This window comes from Lupinus angustifolius, unplaced genomic scaffold, assembly GCF_001865875.1.
Source record: "Lupinus angustifolius cultivar Tanjil unplaced genomic scaffold, LupAngTanjil_v1.0 Scaffold_1_418, whole genome shotgun sequence".
Taxonomy (NCBI): Eukaryota; Viridiplantae; Streptophyta; class Magnoliopsida; order Fabales; family Fabaceae; genus Lupinus; species Lupinus angustifolius.
In genome coordinates, this window is record NW_017715743.1 from 3,555 (window position 1) to 21,007 (window position 17,453).

The following is a 17,453-nucleotide window of genomic DNA, read 5'->3' on the forward strand; positions in this document are numbered from 1 at the left end:
AGTGGACAGAACACTTGAGTAATCGATTACTCAATGCTGTAATCGATTACTGAGAGTTGTTGCATCAGATTTTCAAATTCAAAGTGAATGAGTTTCAATCCAAAAGACATGTTTTCATTCCAATCAATTCCTACCCTTTCAAAGAGACATTTTGGCTGATTGGAAAGCCTATATAAAGGCATTGAAACTCACAATCACAACACACAACATATACACAACTCTTATACAAATTATTTTCTCCACTTTTTGCAACAAGTTCTTCAACTTTCAAAGTTGATTTTTCTGAAGNTTCTGCACTTTTGCAACAAGTTCTTAAAACTTTCAAAGTTGATTTTTATGAAGTTTCTTAAAGTGAAAGTGTTTCAAGTTTACAAACTTATAAAGAGCATTATTACTAAGTATACTAAAGAGTTGTTTGGATTGCAAGTTACATTACTTTCATACTTGTAAAGACAATTCCGTCATTGTTGTACATTCTTCATTATTATTGCAGAATACTTTCTTTCACGGGGTGTGATAAGAAAGGGGATTAGAATCACTTGGAAAGGTGTTTTCCAAAAGTGAATAAAAATTAAAGAGTGTGTAAGGTACATAGAAATCTCGAGGTTAGGTGAGATATTGTAATTGCAACTCATAATCTTTAGTGGAAAAACCTCTTGTGCTGTAAGAGTACTGGACGTAGCCTTCGGTGGACAAGAAGGTGAACCAGTATAAAATCATTGTGTACTCTCTTATCCCTTATCTCTTTGATTTTACTTATTAATTTTCTGCATATATTTTCCGCTGCACTTTAACTCTTGAATTTGTAGAAAAAATGGTCATTATTTTAAGTCAACTAATTCACCCCTCTCTTAGTTACAATCTCAGTCTTATAGAACTGCTATGGAGTAGTCTCTCTCCAATGGATAACAAATTATTTTCAGCTCTAAGTTTAGAACTTCATTCTTTTAGGATCCATTTGCAAGTTGAAAAATAAAGATAAAATAAAGGTTTCTGAATCATCTAATAAGATTCTTAGTTTTGAGGAAGTCTAGAAGGATAGTTTATGAGATAATCAGATTGACATTTGTGTAAAAGATTCTTATTTTAGTTATTAAGTGTGTTGGGTAAGTTTTCTTATACTACCAAGGGTATCTCTTACCTTTTTAGGTAAGGAATTGATCATTTTTTGGTTTTATGGTTGTCCATCCCAACAAGTGTCGCTTTCAACAATTGTACCATCGACATTTGGGATCCAGTGTGGCCTTACACCACTAGACCGGGATAAGTTGAATGTTCAAAACTCAAGATAATATTTATCGCTATTTAAAATACTTTCGTATATAAAAATAATAAATTTAATGTGAAGAAATCTATTTATCCCTTATCATGCTTATTATATTTAATATCTTATGAGTAATATTTGGCAGACCACGCACTAACCAGCTTAGATATTTTGGCTATAAGTCCGGAGTTAGAAGATGATTAAGTTTGATTAACGGATAAAACTTCTCTCCTTTATTTACAGACACAAAATAATATCCCTCCTTGATGGTTTAATGTTGAACTATTACCCTTGACTTTTATGGATTTTCTAAGTTTAGGAGCAAGAAGTTCCTGAATTTGATTTGAGGTGAATTCAACATTATCCTTCATACCATATACGTTGGTCCTATTAGATCCTCATGTATTGTATTAAGCTAAATGTTAAAGGCTCGATTCTTGTAAGTGACACTAATTAGAAGGGATGTCTGCAAAATGCATTATGTACACTAGATTTAAACATTATTATTGTCTTGATCTTTGCAACATAAGGGGTCTTCATATGTTCTCACTTGTCTTGTTTATCTTCCTCTTAGATTTTAATTTACTCCCAAAGGCAAAGAATATCAAATATCAAATTAAAACGATAAGTGACGTAAAAAATAGATTTTTTTATAAATTAAAGAAGCAAAAATCCAAACCTGCATTATCAAAACCAAAAGCAATCAAATTGCAACCACCACCACCACATTCTTAGAGTGTAAAACTAGAATAAGGATTTGTTGTTCCAAATTATGTCTCAAATTTTATCTCACATCAATAAAAACATGTCATATTAATTAAAATTAAAATATTTTTTTACTTCAACATCACTGTAGAATGTAATTTGGAACTAACCCCATCAAGATTGGAGCAAGAATTCATGACCCAACAAAAACATATTCAACAAACTACTCCATTGGAATGAAAACCACCATGAATGATGCCACAAAATACACCACTACTCACATTGATGGAAACCCCACTAAAACCCCACTACATTGATGAAAAACTGAAATTGAAACTTTTAAACACAGCTGCCACTCAGTTTTAGTGAAATTTATAAAGACTTTTTCAAAATTTACATAAATCACCTTTAATTACATATATAGATTATACTGATTACTCATGTAAGAGAGATAAATGTAATTTCTTAATCAAAAAATAGTAATACATGTAATTAAGTCAAACAAAATATGGTATATTATGGAAAAAAATCTAAATAATATACGAGTTGATGTCTATTACTCTATTCATTGTTTTTTATTCATTAGAAATTGTATCAATAATTCTAAAATAAATATTTAAATTACTCTTATACTATATTATAACTAACCAAAATAATAATAGATATCAACTCTTATACTATTTGGACTTGTCTTCATCATATACCATATTTTGTTTGACTTAATTACACACGTCACATTTTTTATTTAAGAAATTACATTATCTTTCTTACAGGGGTAATCAGTGTAATGCATATATATATATATATATATATATATTTTGGGTTGTTTGTATAATTTCATTAAAACTCAAAGAGTGTTAGTATAATTTTCTCTTTAAAAAAAATAGGTGTACTTAAATTGATAAAAAATGAGTTTGTTAACTAATTTCACATAAAATCATAGGGATCAAAAGTACATTTTAGTATAGGCTAAAAATACATAAATTTTTGTACAGATAATATAGAACACACCGACATTGTAGGAAATGGAAGCTTCGCTCATTGTTTAAGCTGAAATAATTCTAAACAAACCAATCAATCCAAAAACTGATAATGGTACCTCGATTTGAGAGGAGTGACAAGTTGAATAATTTTATACTAGGAAAACATTAGCATATATGAGGTATATGAAGTGAATATCTAGAAAGTAGGATTTGGATCATTAAGTATAAGATGCTAGTTTTTTTTGGGTATTAATAATGGTAGGCTAAGAAAATAATACTTTTTGCGATATATATTTGCCACTTTCAATAAGTATTGTTTATATAAATCGAATTTTTAATCAATTGGTCATCCTAAAATTTAGAATGATTTTATACTATTAGACTAATTGACTTGTTGATATAAGATCTTAGTTTTGATTCCTAAATATATATATTAAATGATGAAATTTCTTAATAATGTTTATTAAGAAATTTCATCATTTAATGGTCTAATCTTACCGTGAAGAATACTACATGAAAAACTAACTATTTTAAATGATGTAGTGTGAGAAACTTATCAAATGACCTTCATATAATATAACTCATACATACATATACATATACATATACATATACATACATACATATATATATATATATATATATATATATATATATATATACTTGCCATGTGGTATGTGCCTCAAGTAGCAAGGTCAGCTAGAGAAGCATTAGGAATGAAAATTAATAAAAATGGTAATTAACCAATCAATAATTTCCAAAACTAAGAAAAAAATGGAAAAATTGAAAGGAGATAGATGATTGTGTGGGCCTGATTTATGCACGTGGGGGTCAACATCATATTATCATGATAAGTGATTTTGAGCTTTGGCAACATCAACAAAGCCAGTTTAGGAAATTATTGTAGGATAAAACAATCCATTCTATTAAAGGTAAGAGATAATGATGTTTTATTCTTCTGTTTGGTTATGTTGACCTAAGCCAATGAATGTGATGCACCTATTGTACATGCATGCATGAGATGGGAATTCTTTCTCCAACCTTCACAAGTCATCATTTACAATCCATTTTTGTCAAAAATGGTGGTCACACCTTTTTCATAGGGTTAGATTCATCTCCAATACTGAACCTTAAATTATGACATATGACACCATTTTTTCTAATAGTTTAGGTTTGTGTTTATTTTTTAATTAAATAATTATAAATATATGCTTCTCTTCATAGTAACAAATAGTTCAATATCGGAGATGATTCAAATTTTTTTGGTAGGTATATGTTTAACACATCATGGAAGGAATCAAAGAGATATGGATGAGTTGGCAATGGGCACCACATCAAACATATTTGTTTATTTGAGCTTAAGAATATTTTAAATTGCACTATTTAATCATAACCTTGATTAGAATATTATGATTTTTGAGAGTTTTTATAATAACGTGGCACTAGTTGTATTTTCTTACAATTATATAAACACAACATAACATTAAGCACAATTTCAAACTCTTCAACTTAATTATAAGGGTTTGAGAGTATAAATGGTTTTGTCATGAGTTAAAATATACAAAGGGTTCTCAAGTAAGTAGGGTTCAAGGTGCATAAAGATAGCAAGAAAAACAGCTTGGAGAATTTGGATAACCTTAGGCCATCAATATGATAACAAATAAATAAAAACCTTAGTCTATCACCTTATACATGCATATGCACCAAGTCAATATTTTGTAATGTTAGTCAAGGCTTCAAACAATTGGTTGGTTCATGATTGGGTTCATAAATAAATAAAGTGGTTCAAGTGACATCAATTGTAATATAAAAATTAAGATTAAAATCTAGTTAATGATTATATAATTACTTAATCATATGTATTTATTGATATATGATGCTAATTATATTTTGATAAAACAAATTACGAATGAGTTTTGTCTTTGATTTTAATAATCCACATTCGAAAATTGTACCTTTGTAAGGTCATTTGTAAAATTAAATTCGTTTAAATTAGAATATTTTCTTTTTCACATTAATAGTAACCAGTTTCCTATTTCTAATCAACTTCGGTTGAAAGAATATATAACAATTAAAAATTAGTTTGATATGTGATGGATTTTCCCCCTGTAAATTGGATATCTATAAATAAATACATACATACACAGAGAACATAATCCTAAAAATAGAATTTTAAAATGATATCATTCTCACATGATCTTTAACACACATGTCATCTCATGATCATAATTGATAGATGGTTTTATATTTTTTTATATTTAAAATTTTTCATTTTTTGTAAAATATTTATCTTCAATACATAGTTATAATTTATTTTTCGACTATAGTACTCTTGTTTATCTTTAATGTAATTTTCAGTGTGAATTAGATGAATTTAATCAAACTTGGTCAATTTTTATATTATTTATTAATTTGTGAAATTATATGCATAATCTAAAATATAAAAATCAAGAAAATAAAATTGCTTTGGCTGATAAAAAAATGAGTTTAACTCCTCTCTAATAATGGAGAGGTCATTACTAGAACATATGGGTGAACTTTTTTAAATTTCCTTCCTGAAAAAAATATATACTTATGGGTTGGCCTGATGATATTATTAGCTAGATGAGTCGATGACAACCCATAACAAACAAATGAAAGATGAAAGTTGCACATTATAATACAACAAGTATGAATGGTATTATTGGGTGAATTCCAAGTTGAAACTTTGAAATAAACGTATAATATACTGCCAGATATGTATCTTATCTTTGACCATTTAAATAACTAAACTCAAAAAACTGAGAACCTAACATGTTTATTAATAGTATTTACTTTATTAGTATCCTAGTATAACATCTTTAATTTTTTTTTAAAGAATTAAGGCTTTTAGATAATATAGTTAGTTTAATAAAAAGAGAAAAATATATATGCATTGATAACATAAGAGTTTTCGATGTTGTTAATATATCTTCCATCATTCATATTTAATAATCATTGACTTTTAAATATAAGTAAGAAATGATGTATGATATATTGTCCGTGTATATTTTTGCATTGACAATTCATAAATATTATACTCATATGAAAAATATTCACAATTAGGTATATATTTAGGATGAAGATCCGATTACTCTAATAGTAAATTAAAAAATTCACTCTACATCTTAGTCATTTATTCTATAAAAATCTAATGGTTTGCATTAGAATTAGTCAGTATATCTAAATCATTAAATTTTCATAAAATGAATAACTATGATGTGAAATATATATTTTTAATTTACTTTTAGAATAATTGAATCACGTCCCATGTATTTATAATATCATCCTTCATTATTATAGTTCAATTATTTTCACTTTCCACCATATGATAATAAATGATGATATTTTCATAACAAAAATCAATTCATGTATTTACAAATTTTACATAATCCTATAAAAAAGGACAAGAGGTAGGACTATTTTAGATTATTTGTTTTTTTTTAATCTTTTCTTGTTTTTCAATTTCAATATTTGGTGAAAGTATTTTTCCCAAATCAATCCTTATTCAATAATCATACATTTTATTACTTAATATGTTTTTCTTTCTTAAGAAATAAATAAGGTTGTTTTAGTTAAAATACCACATTTTTTAATGATTTCTTAATGCATTAACTCTAAATAATAAAAGATATGGAATAGAGAGTAATTTTAATGCATCATAAATGTAAGACAATTTATACCATCAACAATACATTATTACATTGACTACCTTTCATATATTTTTGTGGTTAATGTTATACACATAATTTAAGAAATTATTAAATAATTTCAATTTTTGATACAATTTGATTAAAATAACATTATTTAATCTATATTAAAAACCACATTAAAGAAAAATAGAGAAATATAAGGTGAGAAAGATAAATAATAAATAAGAATTTAAGTGAAAATAAAATGTAAATGTGTATTATATTTCTAAAATATTAAAAAATCTTAACAATGGCATAAGTAAAGAAGAAAAGAGAGCTAAAGTTCATGGAGGAGAAATATTCTTCTTTCTTATTCATTTGCATTCACCAAAGATTTAGTTATATACAATGCACTAAGGACAAAAACTATTACACAGCAAAAGGAATTCCCTGCTACACAAGGGTAAAAATAGAAAGTGAAAGAATGGAAAATATAACTAATTTTGTACAGCTTTACACCTATGCATTCTTTTTTATATTGGCTCTAACATCCCCCCTCAAGTTGGATTGTGCAAAGAACACAAGCCCAACTTGCCAACAATCTGATGGAAAGCCTTAGAAGTCAAAGGCTTAGTAAACACATCTGCCAATTGAGCAGGAGAAGTAATAGCCATGAGATGAACGAGTTTCTATTGAATCTTTTCATGAACAACATGACAATCGATCTCGATATGGTTGGTGAGCCAAGTAAACAGCGGATCTGTTATCACAGTAAATGGAAGTTGGCCCAGGAAAAGGAATATGCAAATCTGTGAACAAATATTACAGCCATTGAAGCTCACAAATTAAGCTCCCAAGAGCTCGATATTCGGCCTCAGAAGATAATCTACTAACTGTATTTTGCTTCTTGGACTTCCAGGAAATGAGAGAAGAACCAAGAAACACACAAAAACTAGTTATAGACTTGTGAGAATCCAAGCAACAAGCCCAATCAGAGTCAGAAAAACCATACAATTTATGTTCTATGTTGGAAGGAAAGAATAGTCCATGTGTAGGGGAAGTTTTAATGTAGTGGAGAACCTTGAGGGCAGCCTTGTGATGAATATCTGTTGATGCATCCATGAAAAAACTAAACTGATGCACTGCATAGGTCAGATTAAGTCTGGATATGGTGAGGTAGATGAGCCTCCCAACCAACCGTCTATAAGAAGAACCATCAGACAGAGGCTTGTCGTGATTTAGTTGTAATTTTGTAATAGGATCAAAGGGCACTTTGGCAGGTTTGGAAACAAGAGATCGTGAGTCCTCCAATAAGGACAAAGCATATTTCCTTTGATTGAGATGAATCCCAATGCTAGAACGAGCAATTTCCAGTCCCAAGAAGAATCATAGGGAACCTAAGTCCTTGATTAGAAAAGACTTATCCAAAAACCGCTTGACTTGAACAATTTCTGTTATATCATTTCCTGCCAAAACCATATCATCTACATACACCAAGATTACTGTGAAATAAGTGGAAGTACTCTTAGTAAACAGGGCCTGGTCTGCAAAGGAATGAGAGTACCCAATAGAAATCAAAGTTGAGGACAGGGTGGTATGTCACTCTCTACCGGCCTGCTTAGTCCATATAAGGACTTATGCAACTTACACACAAGGTGAGGGTCATCAACTTTTAAGCCAGGGGGTGGAGTCATATAGACTTGCTCATGGAGATCCCCATGAAGGAAGGAATTATGGACATCTAGTTGTTGCAAATGTCAACATTTGCTTGCTGCCAAAGCCAAAACAACTCTAACTGTTGTGATCTTCACAACTGGAGAAAAGGTATCAAAGTAGTCCACACCCTCCATTTGAGTATAGCCCTTTGCAATTAGCCTTGCTTTGTACCTCTTAAGACTGCCATCAACATTAAATTTAATCTTGTACACCCATTTATAACCAATGGGGACTTTGCCAAGAGGAAGAGGAACAAGTCTCCATGTCTGGTTTTGAGCCAAAGCAGATAATTCAAAGTTCATAGCTTCTGTCCAGCAACTAAACTGAGAGGCTTGTTTATAACTAGTAGGCTCTTGTTGAGTAGTGATACTTAAACAAAAGTTCTGATAAGAATTAGAACATCTGGAGTAACCAACACTGATGATAAGGGATAAGGCATACCTGTGGATGATGTAGTTGAACTAGGATGAGATGTAACAAGGTTTTAGTGATAATCTTTGAGATGGGAAGGGGGGTTTCGTGGCCTTGTGGAATGTCAAGAGAGACTGTTAGAGGAGGTGTAGGAGATGCTGAAATAGAAGTAGGGAAATGTGACTCTTGATTGAATGGTGTTGGTGGTGGATTAAGAATGACAGAGGATGGAGGAGTATTATGGTTATCAAGAGGGAAGTCATCAAATGGAGATGTAGAAGGTTGTGTGACTAACACTGTTTGGGGACCAAATGAATTAGAAGAAGGGTTAGGAGTAGAGAAAGGAAAATGATTTTCATAGAAAGTAACATGCCTTGATACAAAAATGTTATGAGATTGTAGATCATATAGAACATAGCCTTTGATGCCCTCCTTATAGCCTAGAAACACTACTTTCCTTGCTTTTGAGTGGAACTTAGTTTGGTTAGGCTCAACATTACTTGCATAACTCAAACATCGAAAAACTTTAAGACTATCAAGGTGAGGAAGAGTATTGAAAAGTTGTTGATAAGGACTATGTTCTTGAAGTAAGAGTGTTGGCAGCCTATTTATAATGTGCATTGCATGTTGTATTGCAAAATGCCACAATTTTTGTGGCAAAGAAGATTGAAAAAACAAGGCTCTAGCAACATTTAGAATATGTTGGTGTTTTCTCTCAACTAGCCCATTTTGTTGAGGGGTTGACACACAAGACCTTTGATGTAATATGCCCTTGGAAGAAAAGAAATTATGCATAAGGAATTCAGATCCATTGTCACTCCTTAAACATTTTAATGTGGTTTTGAATTGATTTTCTATGTAAGCAACAAATCTCATAATATGTTGTTTAGTTTCAGCTTTAACTTTCATCAAGATTACCCAAGTAAAACATGAAAAATCATCTACTAGTGTGAGGAAATATTTATGTCCATACAAAGAAGGAATGGAATAGAGACCCCAAATATCACCATGTAAGATATTAAAGTAATGGGATGAGACAAAATTGCTATTGTAGAAGGGAAGTTTCTTGTGTCTAGAGTAATGACAAATGTCACAAGGCAAATCATTATTACAACTAGGAATGGAATTAAACTACTTAGACAGTGTATCAATGACTGAATGAGATATATGATCAAGACGAAAATGCCAAAGAGAAGCTGGAACTTGTGAGGCAAAATTGACTCTTGCTGGTTTAGATTGAGAGAGATCTATCACAAACAATCTTTGGTGCATCCTAGCTGAACCAATCATCTTCCATGTATTGTTCTGCACAATTGTACAAAAGTTGTGATGAAAAATCAGATGACAACATAAAGAATGAATCAATTTACCCACTGAGATTAATTTCACATGAATACCAGGAGCAACTAAAACATTATTCAGAACTAATGTATCTGTAATAACCACTGTGCCAGAGATAGTAGTTGAAACTCCTTCACCATTGGGCAGAGTAATCAGCATTGGTGATATGAACCTTTTATTGTTGATTAGTTGCAAATCATGTGTGATGTGATCAGTAGCCCCTGTGTCTAACAACCAACTACTAATTATTTTACCTGTTGCAGTAGAAGTAGTGTTTACAGCAGGTTCAACAATGCATTCTGAACTATTGATGGTAGGAGAATTTGCAAAATGGTTAGCATTCAGATTAGCCTTTGCTAGCAAACTCAGTATTCCTTTGACTTGTTCCTTGGTAAAAACTTTCATACTTCCTCCTGATTTATCTTCATAAGCAGAGTTACTATCAGTCATAGAACCAACGACATTGTTTGCCATTCTATTTGTTCTATGGTTTTGATAGCCTGATGGATATCCATGTTTGAGAAAACATGTATCTCCTGTGTGATCAGTCATTTCATAATAAGTGCAGAACTTATTAGATTGGCTTCTTCCAGCAACATAGCTATTTATTTTGCCCCTGCCTCTATTTGTGTGAAAACATCTGCCCCTTTATCCTCCATAATTACTATTGTTTCTAGAAACATTGTTCTGTATTTAGAAGGTCATAGCCTTCAGATCACTGCCTAGATCCTGAGTGGCATTCAATTGCCTCTCCTGCTGCATAAGCATGGATAAAACCTTACCAATTGTTGGCAAGGGTTCAATAAGAATTATCTGGGAACGAACTGGAGCATATTGTTCATTCAATCCCTTTAAAAAACGAATGACATAATCCTGGTCTTTGTAGGCTTTGACCAATTCAATAATTCCACAAGAGCAAGGCAAGGAACATCTATAATGTCCTAGTGGCCTAAAATTCTCAATCTCTTCCCAAAGGACCTTCAGTTGAGTGAAATAGTCAGAAATTGAGAGGTTACTTTGATTGAGTTTGTAAAAATCCTCTTGCAATTTAGCTATCCTGAACGTATCTCCTTGAGAAAACCTTTCATAGAGATCTTGTCAAGCCTCTACTGCATTATCAATCCATAGAATCAATTTCACTATGGATTCCTCAACAGAATGTTGAATCCATGACAATATCATGGTATTGCATCTTAACCATTGTACATAAAGAGGACTTGAGAAAGGAGGCTGAGTGATACTATGATCAATGAAGTTGAGCTTGTTCTTTGATTGCAAAGCAAGCTTCATAGCTCTTGACCATGAATGAAAATTCTTCCCATTCAACAGAGGCGAAACAAGAATAAGGGAGAGATTCTCACTCAAATGAAGAAAGAAAGGATTAGAAGGATTGATATTAAAGTCATCAAAACCTTGATTCGTCATGATGAATCAATTTGGGAAAACTAAGTTTTGTAGAGAGGAAAATAAAGATTGAAAGAAGACCTTTGTGAAGAATATACAATTATAATATTTAGCTATGTCCATACCGATTCAATAGGATGAATAGAATATACAATTATATGGGTTACATTTTTATCCTATAACAAAAAGATGAAACATTTTCATTAAATTTTTAACCATCACATTACATCCCAAAAGTAAATTATAACAAATAAACAATCAATATGACATGATTGTCCCATGATACAAAATCCACAAATAAAATAATGAAACATAATCATTATAATGGTTGGAAATCTTCATAAACAAGTTAGAAATCAAACCAAATACTAAGGCATACATAGTTTGGATGAGATGGTCCTTCTTTTGATCTTGCATCCCACGTGAGCAAGTGCTACACCTCACGGGTTAAACCAATCAATGTTTGCCGCGTGTGAGTAAGAGCACTCATTTCACGTGGCAATGGTTTATGATTGAAGCTTGGAAGCTGAGCCAATAAGAGAAGAAAAGATGGCGAATGCATGGAATAAAATAAGGCATCATATGAAGTTGCAGAGTATTTTGATTGAGGTTTTGACATTTGATCTTAGACAAAACACTTGGTCGAATGGGTCCACCCAAATTGCTATCTGCTCGGATCTAGTCTAGTACTGGACAATTCAATATTAAAATATGAGATCCATATTAATCTGATAATTAAAAAAACTTTATTTAAAAAAAATTAAAATCTATATTATTAATTTTTTTTAATGATACATGTCACTACCTCCTTCAGTATTGGATCTTCTAGAATTGGAGAAGATAAATTTCAATTGCAATACTTGTCCCTCATTCATATCAACTTTCTTTCTTATGGGAAAAAATTAATACATGAAGATGATTGAGCTTGTACCACAACTTCAGGAAAATCATAGCAAGAATAACTTAGATACTTACTCAAACTCCTTAACTTAGTCTAAAGTTTTATAAAGCTAATTTACCAAAACAAGTAATTAGCATTTTGGCTTATTAAAAATGAGAATTTTTTTTTATATTATCATTATATTATTCACCATTCAAAGTTTTATTATTAACTTTTTTTTAAATGTTTTTGACATTAACAATACCATAAATTAATTAATAAGTTTTGGGCTTAATTGCTTTTTTAGGTGACCATCTTTAGTGATTGTGTTATTGTAGCCTCATCGATTCTTCCACCTATCTTCGATAGTTATTAAGTCACTAAAACTATAGCTATTTTCCATACATATTAGTGAGCATGTTTGTTACTAGCATTACCAAGTTTAAGTTAACTAATGAAAAATTAACTACTTATATGTAGCTATTTTACCATCAATTGACCTTTCAATACACTCATTTATGTTGGGCACACTTCCATGCGTTGAGCGTAGATGAAACAATGGTAAAATGTTGATTTTCGTTGTTGTTTGCATTCAGACCGAAAACCTATACTCAACATAGTGAGTTTTGCTTATTTCAATGATCTGAATGTTCACATTGAAGCTCCACCAGTTAGGAAAAGTGGAAGTTTTCCATGGTGTAATGAACAAAAAGATGTATGTCAAGCTTTAATGGAAGCAAATGAGCGAAACAAGAAGAAAGTAAAAGAATGCCTCTATGTATATTGAAAGTGAGAAGATAATGAATCACATTAAATAGGAAAACTAACAAAACAAAACTTTCCTAAAACAAAAAGTTCAAGTACATTGAGTGTTTTGAGATTCAACTTGATTGGGCTTTGAGGATAATAATTTGGGCTCTAATATTGTTGTTGACACAATGATCCGACTATTAACATCATCAGTTAGGAACAACACATCAAAATTTCAGTTCGATCCAATAGTGAACAAATGAGTTATCGCAATTTTACTCTAATACATCATGGTGGATTCTTGTTTTTGTTCAACACTTATCTTTTTGCCATAATTCATCTAGATTAAGCCTACAAAACACTACAGACGTGAGACTTGGCCATTTAAGCAAGTTTTAATCTTGTATTAGTATAGTTTCATTCATTTTGAGTTGATTAAGTATTTAAAGTGTGGTAAAAAGAGTATACAAAATATAATTAATTTCCAATTAACATTGGTTTAGTAATGTAATATCCTTATAGATCTCTAAAAAATAAAAAAAAAATCAAGGATTCAATTATTAGAATCAGAAGCAACACTTATTAAAAATGATAATTTTACCTCATATAATACTGAATATCATTGGTAATACTAAAAACGTTTCACATGTATCATATAATATACAAATACAATACTTGGTAGAACGGGAAAACATAACAGGCTATGATTAAGCATGATTACAGAAATCTTTTGTAAAGACAGTAAAATGCAGTTAAAAGATGCTTTTTGTTACAGTGTTGCAGGTTTCACTAAAGAACCCGAAAGAGGTCAGAACTTTCCCACTTAAAAAGAATGCAATAAACATCATAATTTAATAATTAAAATTCTCCTCAGAAGTTTCATGCTCATTCTCTGCAAAATAATTCTTACATACCCACTAGTGTAACAGTTTTTGCAAAATAATTCTTAATAATTAAAATTCATGGATTATGAGAAAAGAACATATACTCTAATAGTGCAACAGATTTTTTATAATATTACTGTACCATTCATCCATTTATATATCACTGACTATTAAATAAAAGTAATACAAATAAATAATATATAATTTATTGAATATATAAAAAAAATTATACTGACATTATATAAATATTATACTAATTTATTATATAGTTAACTGACGTAATTGTTCAAGTACCAATATTTGTTTTATTATAAAAGCATGTACCTTTTGTCATTCCTATCTATACAAGGTTCTCCCCAACAAAACACACACATTGCATCAGTACAGATTTCTAATGTATAGCTGAAGGTACAACAACCTTATTTGTCTTACTTTATATTCTCCAATCACTCTGTTAAATGCATCTGGTCTATGTTCTTATTTGATACTGTTCACAATTAAGCATTACACAAATTTTAGCTATAACATATATAACATATATAAACTTTGCTTATTTTCTTTCACTTCACCACAGAAGCTGGACCTTGAAGTGGTAAGCTATTCAGGTCTAAATTTATGTTGTACACAATATTTACAAAAATTATTTTTTTTATACCGAAACACTTTATAGTTTGTTGTTCCATCATTATGTCACAAGTTCAAATCATATAAACAGTCTTTCCGCTTGTAGACATAAGACTGCATATATTTACCATTTCGCATATCAAACTAAGTAAGAGTTCCTCACACTTAGTCGTAAAAATAGACTTTTCAAGTAAAGTGTTGCAAAAGTTGTGGTGTAAATATTAGTTATGATAGTATATATTTGGGTCTATTTATTTACTTTATCTCATAATAATTTTTCTTGAATGTGATAGGTCACAAAGATCACTTAGCCATTCAAGTTTCCACTAGCTAGATCTCTCTCTAGTTTCATATAGTTCATAGAAAATTACAATCTTCTATGGACAACATGGGTTGGAATACCTCACAACTTGAACCAAACACACCAATGATGTTGAGCACTCAACAACAAAACCTTGAAGGATGCTACAACGTATCAAACTTAAGCTCAAGTTTTCACAATCAAATTCAAGAGATGCAAAAGGCTCAAACAGAACATAAATATCCAAATTCTGAAAAATTGATTTATGAGTCAGAAGCTGCTACAACTTCAAAGGTAATGAATGAGATGCAAAACACAAATCTTTCACAACATGCAGCAACCATGAGAGTGAAATTAGGAGGTGGAACTAGCTTGAGAGAGGGTTTAACATCTCAATCATTCCACTCTTTTGCAGTCAATAACTACATGCAAGATTTCAACATGGCCTACAACTACAACCATTATCAACAACAACAATTTATCATCAATGGCACACAAAATGGAAAGTCTCTTGATTCCTTTGATTACTTGTTTTCAGCTTCTAATAGCAACACAGAAACTTCTATGGAAGATGCTGATTGCAAGAACATATGGAACAACTTCAATTATTCCAGTGCAGCTTCCTCTGGTGAAGTATCTGAGAGCAATTCCTCCAATGATGGAAGAAACAAAAACATGCATTGTCCTATCAATGAACTTGATGAAACATTATCTCAAACCTCCTCAGATCAACACATCAATCAAGTAAACACGTTAGAATCCAACAAGACTAATTGCTCAAATTATATGTTCAAAGCTGGTTCCAATTTCAGACTTATCTCACAGAATCCACAAAAATCCAAGAAACCCAGATGGGAAAATAGTCCTTATTCATCAAACATCAACTTCCAGCAACCGAATTCATCAGCGTCGTCCTGCATAGAAGAACATGATCCAGAGGCCATAGCACAAATGAAGGAAATGATATATAGAGCTGCAGCATTTAGGCCAGTGAATTTGGGATTGGAGAATGTGGAAAAGCCAAAGAGGAAGAATGTTAGGATATCAAATGATCCACAAACAGTGGCTGCAAGACAAAGAAGGGAGAGAATAAGTGAAAAGATTAGGGTTTTACAGAACATGGTTCCTGGTGGAAGCAAAATGGACACTGCATCAATGCTTGATGAGGCTGCAAACTACCTCAAATTTCTTAGGTCACAGGTTAAGGCACTGGAAAATCTTGGCAACAAAGTTGGTTCCATGAATTATCCTCATAATACCATTGCCTTCTCTTTCAACCCTTCTTTTCCCATGCAAACCCCTCTCACATATCCGTCACGGTTTGAAGCATAGTTACATAGTTCACTCGTTTAGCATTACCTACTATGTATCAGATTTGGCATATTGTGTACCATGTACCATGTTCTTGTTCCTTGTAAAAGAAGTCTTATGTAAAAAGTGAGAACCACATAGAATCTGGTAACGTGTACCAGAACTGATATTACGAACCATGTAACTTGATGTGGTTAGTGTCATGGAGCTAAGATTGTGGAATTGGTTTATAGAAAATTAACCCATGGCCTCTAATCATTTCATTATCAGTGATAATGATTAACATCTGATCCTCATTTCCTAGCAAAAGTTGCAGCAAAATTTAAATTTTTGACATGTAATGCAATTGTTCAGCATAATCATCAATGGCATATTTAAAATTTTCATTAGTTTCTGATTTCTATGATAATTAATCAGGTTCATCATCATAAACTGAGATCACTTGTATATTACTTGCTAAAATCTGATTCGCTAGAGGCAGGGAATAGGGATAGTGTTAGGACTTAAGCCCATAAAGAGAGTCTAACCCAAAAGCTCATGGCTTAAGTACCACATTGAATTTGCTATTCTTCATTCTATCGACATTGGCCCGATGGTTTCTCTTTTGGTGGCTTCACTCACATATCAGTATTCGGTAAGTAGCTTAGTCCAGCCTATAGATAGTCTTTTCCGTGACACAACTCTCAATGAAAGACATTAATTGTTAGGACTTAAGCTCATGAGGAGAGCCAACCTAAAAGACTAGTCTATTAGATAGAAGAGTCTTATGACTTAAGTATCACATTGAGTTTGCTATTCTACTCAATGTGGAACTCCTAACAGACAGAGTTTAGGACAAGTGATCTATGTTATATCACCACCCTCAACACACGTAATCATTGTGGAATGGGGATCATCTGTTCCAAATGGTGTATTATTCTCTGTCCCAAACTAATTACATATTGACATGTGAATAAACTAAATTTTTTAAAAACAAAAGGTAATAAAATATAACACTTTAATTAACTTGAGATGAAGAAAAAGACACTGTTTGAGACAAATGATCTCTATAAATTGGTTTGTGGCTGTTCTAGCTTAAACTAAAGGATTTGAACTTTCAAGCCCAAAATTTTGATAGAAAGACTTTCTTCCTTCCGGTTCTACCTAATATGGAATAGCCGATGTATTCTAGATACTAGATGATTTATAAAAATAAAATAAAATTAGGTGCATCCCAATGCATAAGGGTA

At 31.3% G+C, this 17,453-nt stretch overlaps 2 protein-coding genes across 2 annotated transcripts; one reads left to right on the top strand and one right to left on the bottom strand.

Moving 5' to 3' along the window:
- Positions 1–7,424: 7,424 nt before the first annotated feature.
- On the bottom strand, positions 7,425–8,296 carry LOC109336916 (uncharacterized mitochondrial protein AtMg00810-like). The gene is made up of 3 exons (XM_019573750.1): positions 8,251–8,296; positions 8,035–8,146; positions 7,425–7,956 (listed from the first exon to the last, which is right to left on the bottom strand). The coding sequence occupies exons 1-3, from the start codon at positions 8,294–8,296 to the stop codon at positions 7,425–7,427; spliced, it is 690 nt and encodes a 229-aa protein (XP_019429295.1).
- A 6,580-nt stretch (positions 8,297–14,876) lies between these two features.
- Positions 14,877–16,553, top strand: LOC109336915 (transcription factor bHLH87-like). The gene has a single exon (XM_019573749.1). The coding sequence runs from the start codon at positions 14,992–14,994 to the stop codon at positions 16,243–16,245; it is 1,254 nt and encodes a 417-aa protein (XP_019429294.1). The 5' UTR covers positions 14,877–14,991; the 3' UTR covers positions 16,246–16,553.
- Positions 16,554–17,453: the final 900 nt, after the last annotated feature.

Bases quoted from the DNA above. Each gene is read 5' to 3' on its own strand.
- LOC109336916 (XM_019573750.1), bottom strand. From the start codon at position 8,296: ATGACTCCACCCCCTGGCTTAAAAGTTGATGACCCTCACCTTGTGT. The intron at 8,147-8,250 runs GTAAGTTGCATA...ATTCCTTTGCAG, and splicing joins TGATGACCCTCACCTTGTGT to ACCAGGCCCTGTTTACTAAG. The intron at 7,957-8,034 runs GTTTTTGGATAA...TGCTCGTTCTAG, and splicing joins GAAATTGTTCAAGTCAAGCG to CATTGGGATTCATCTCAATC.
- LOC109336915 (XM_019573749.1), top strand. From the start codon at position 14,992: ATGGACAACATGGGTTGGAATACCTCACAACTTGAACCAAACACACCA.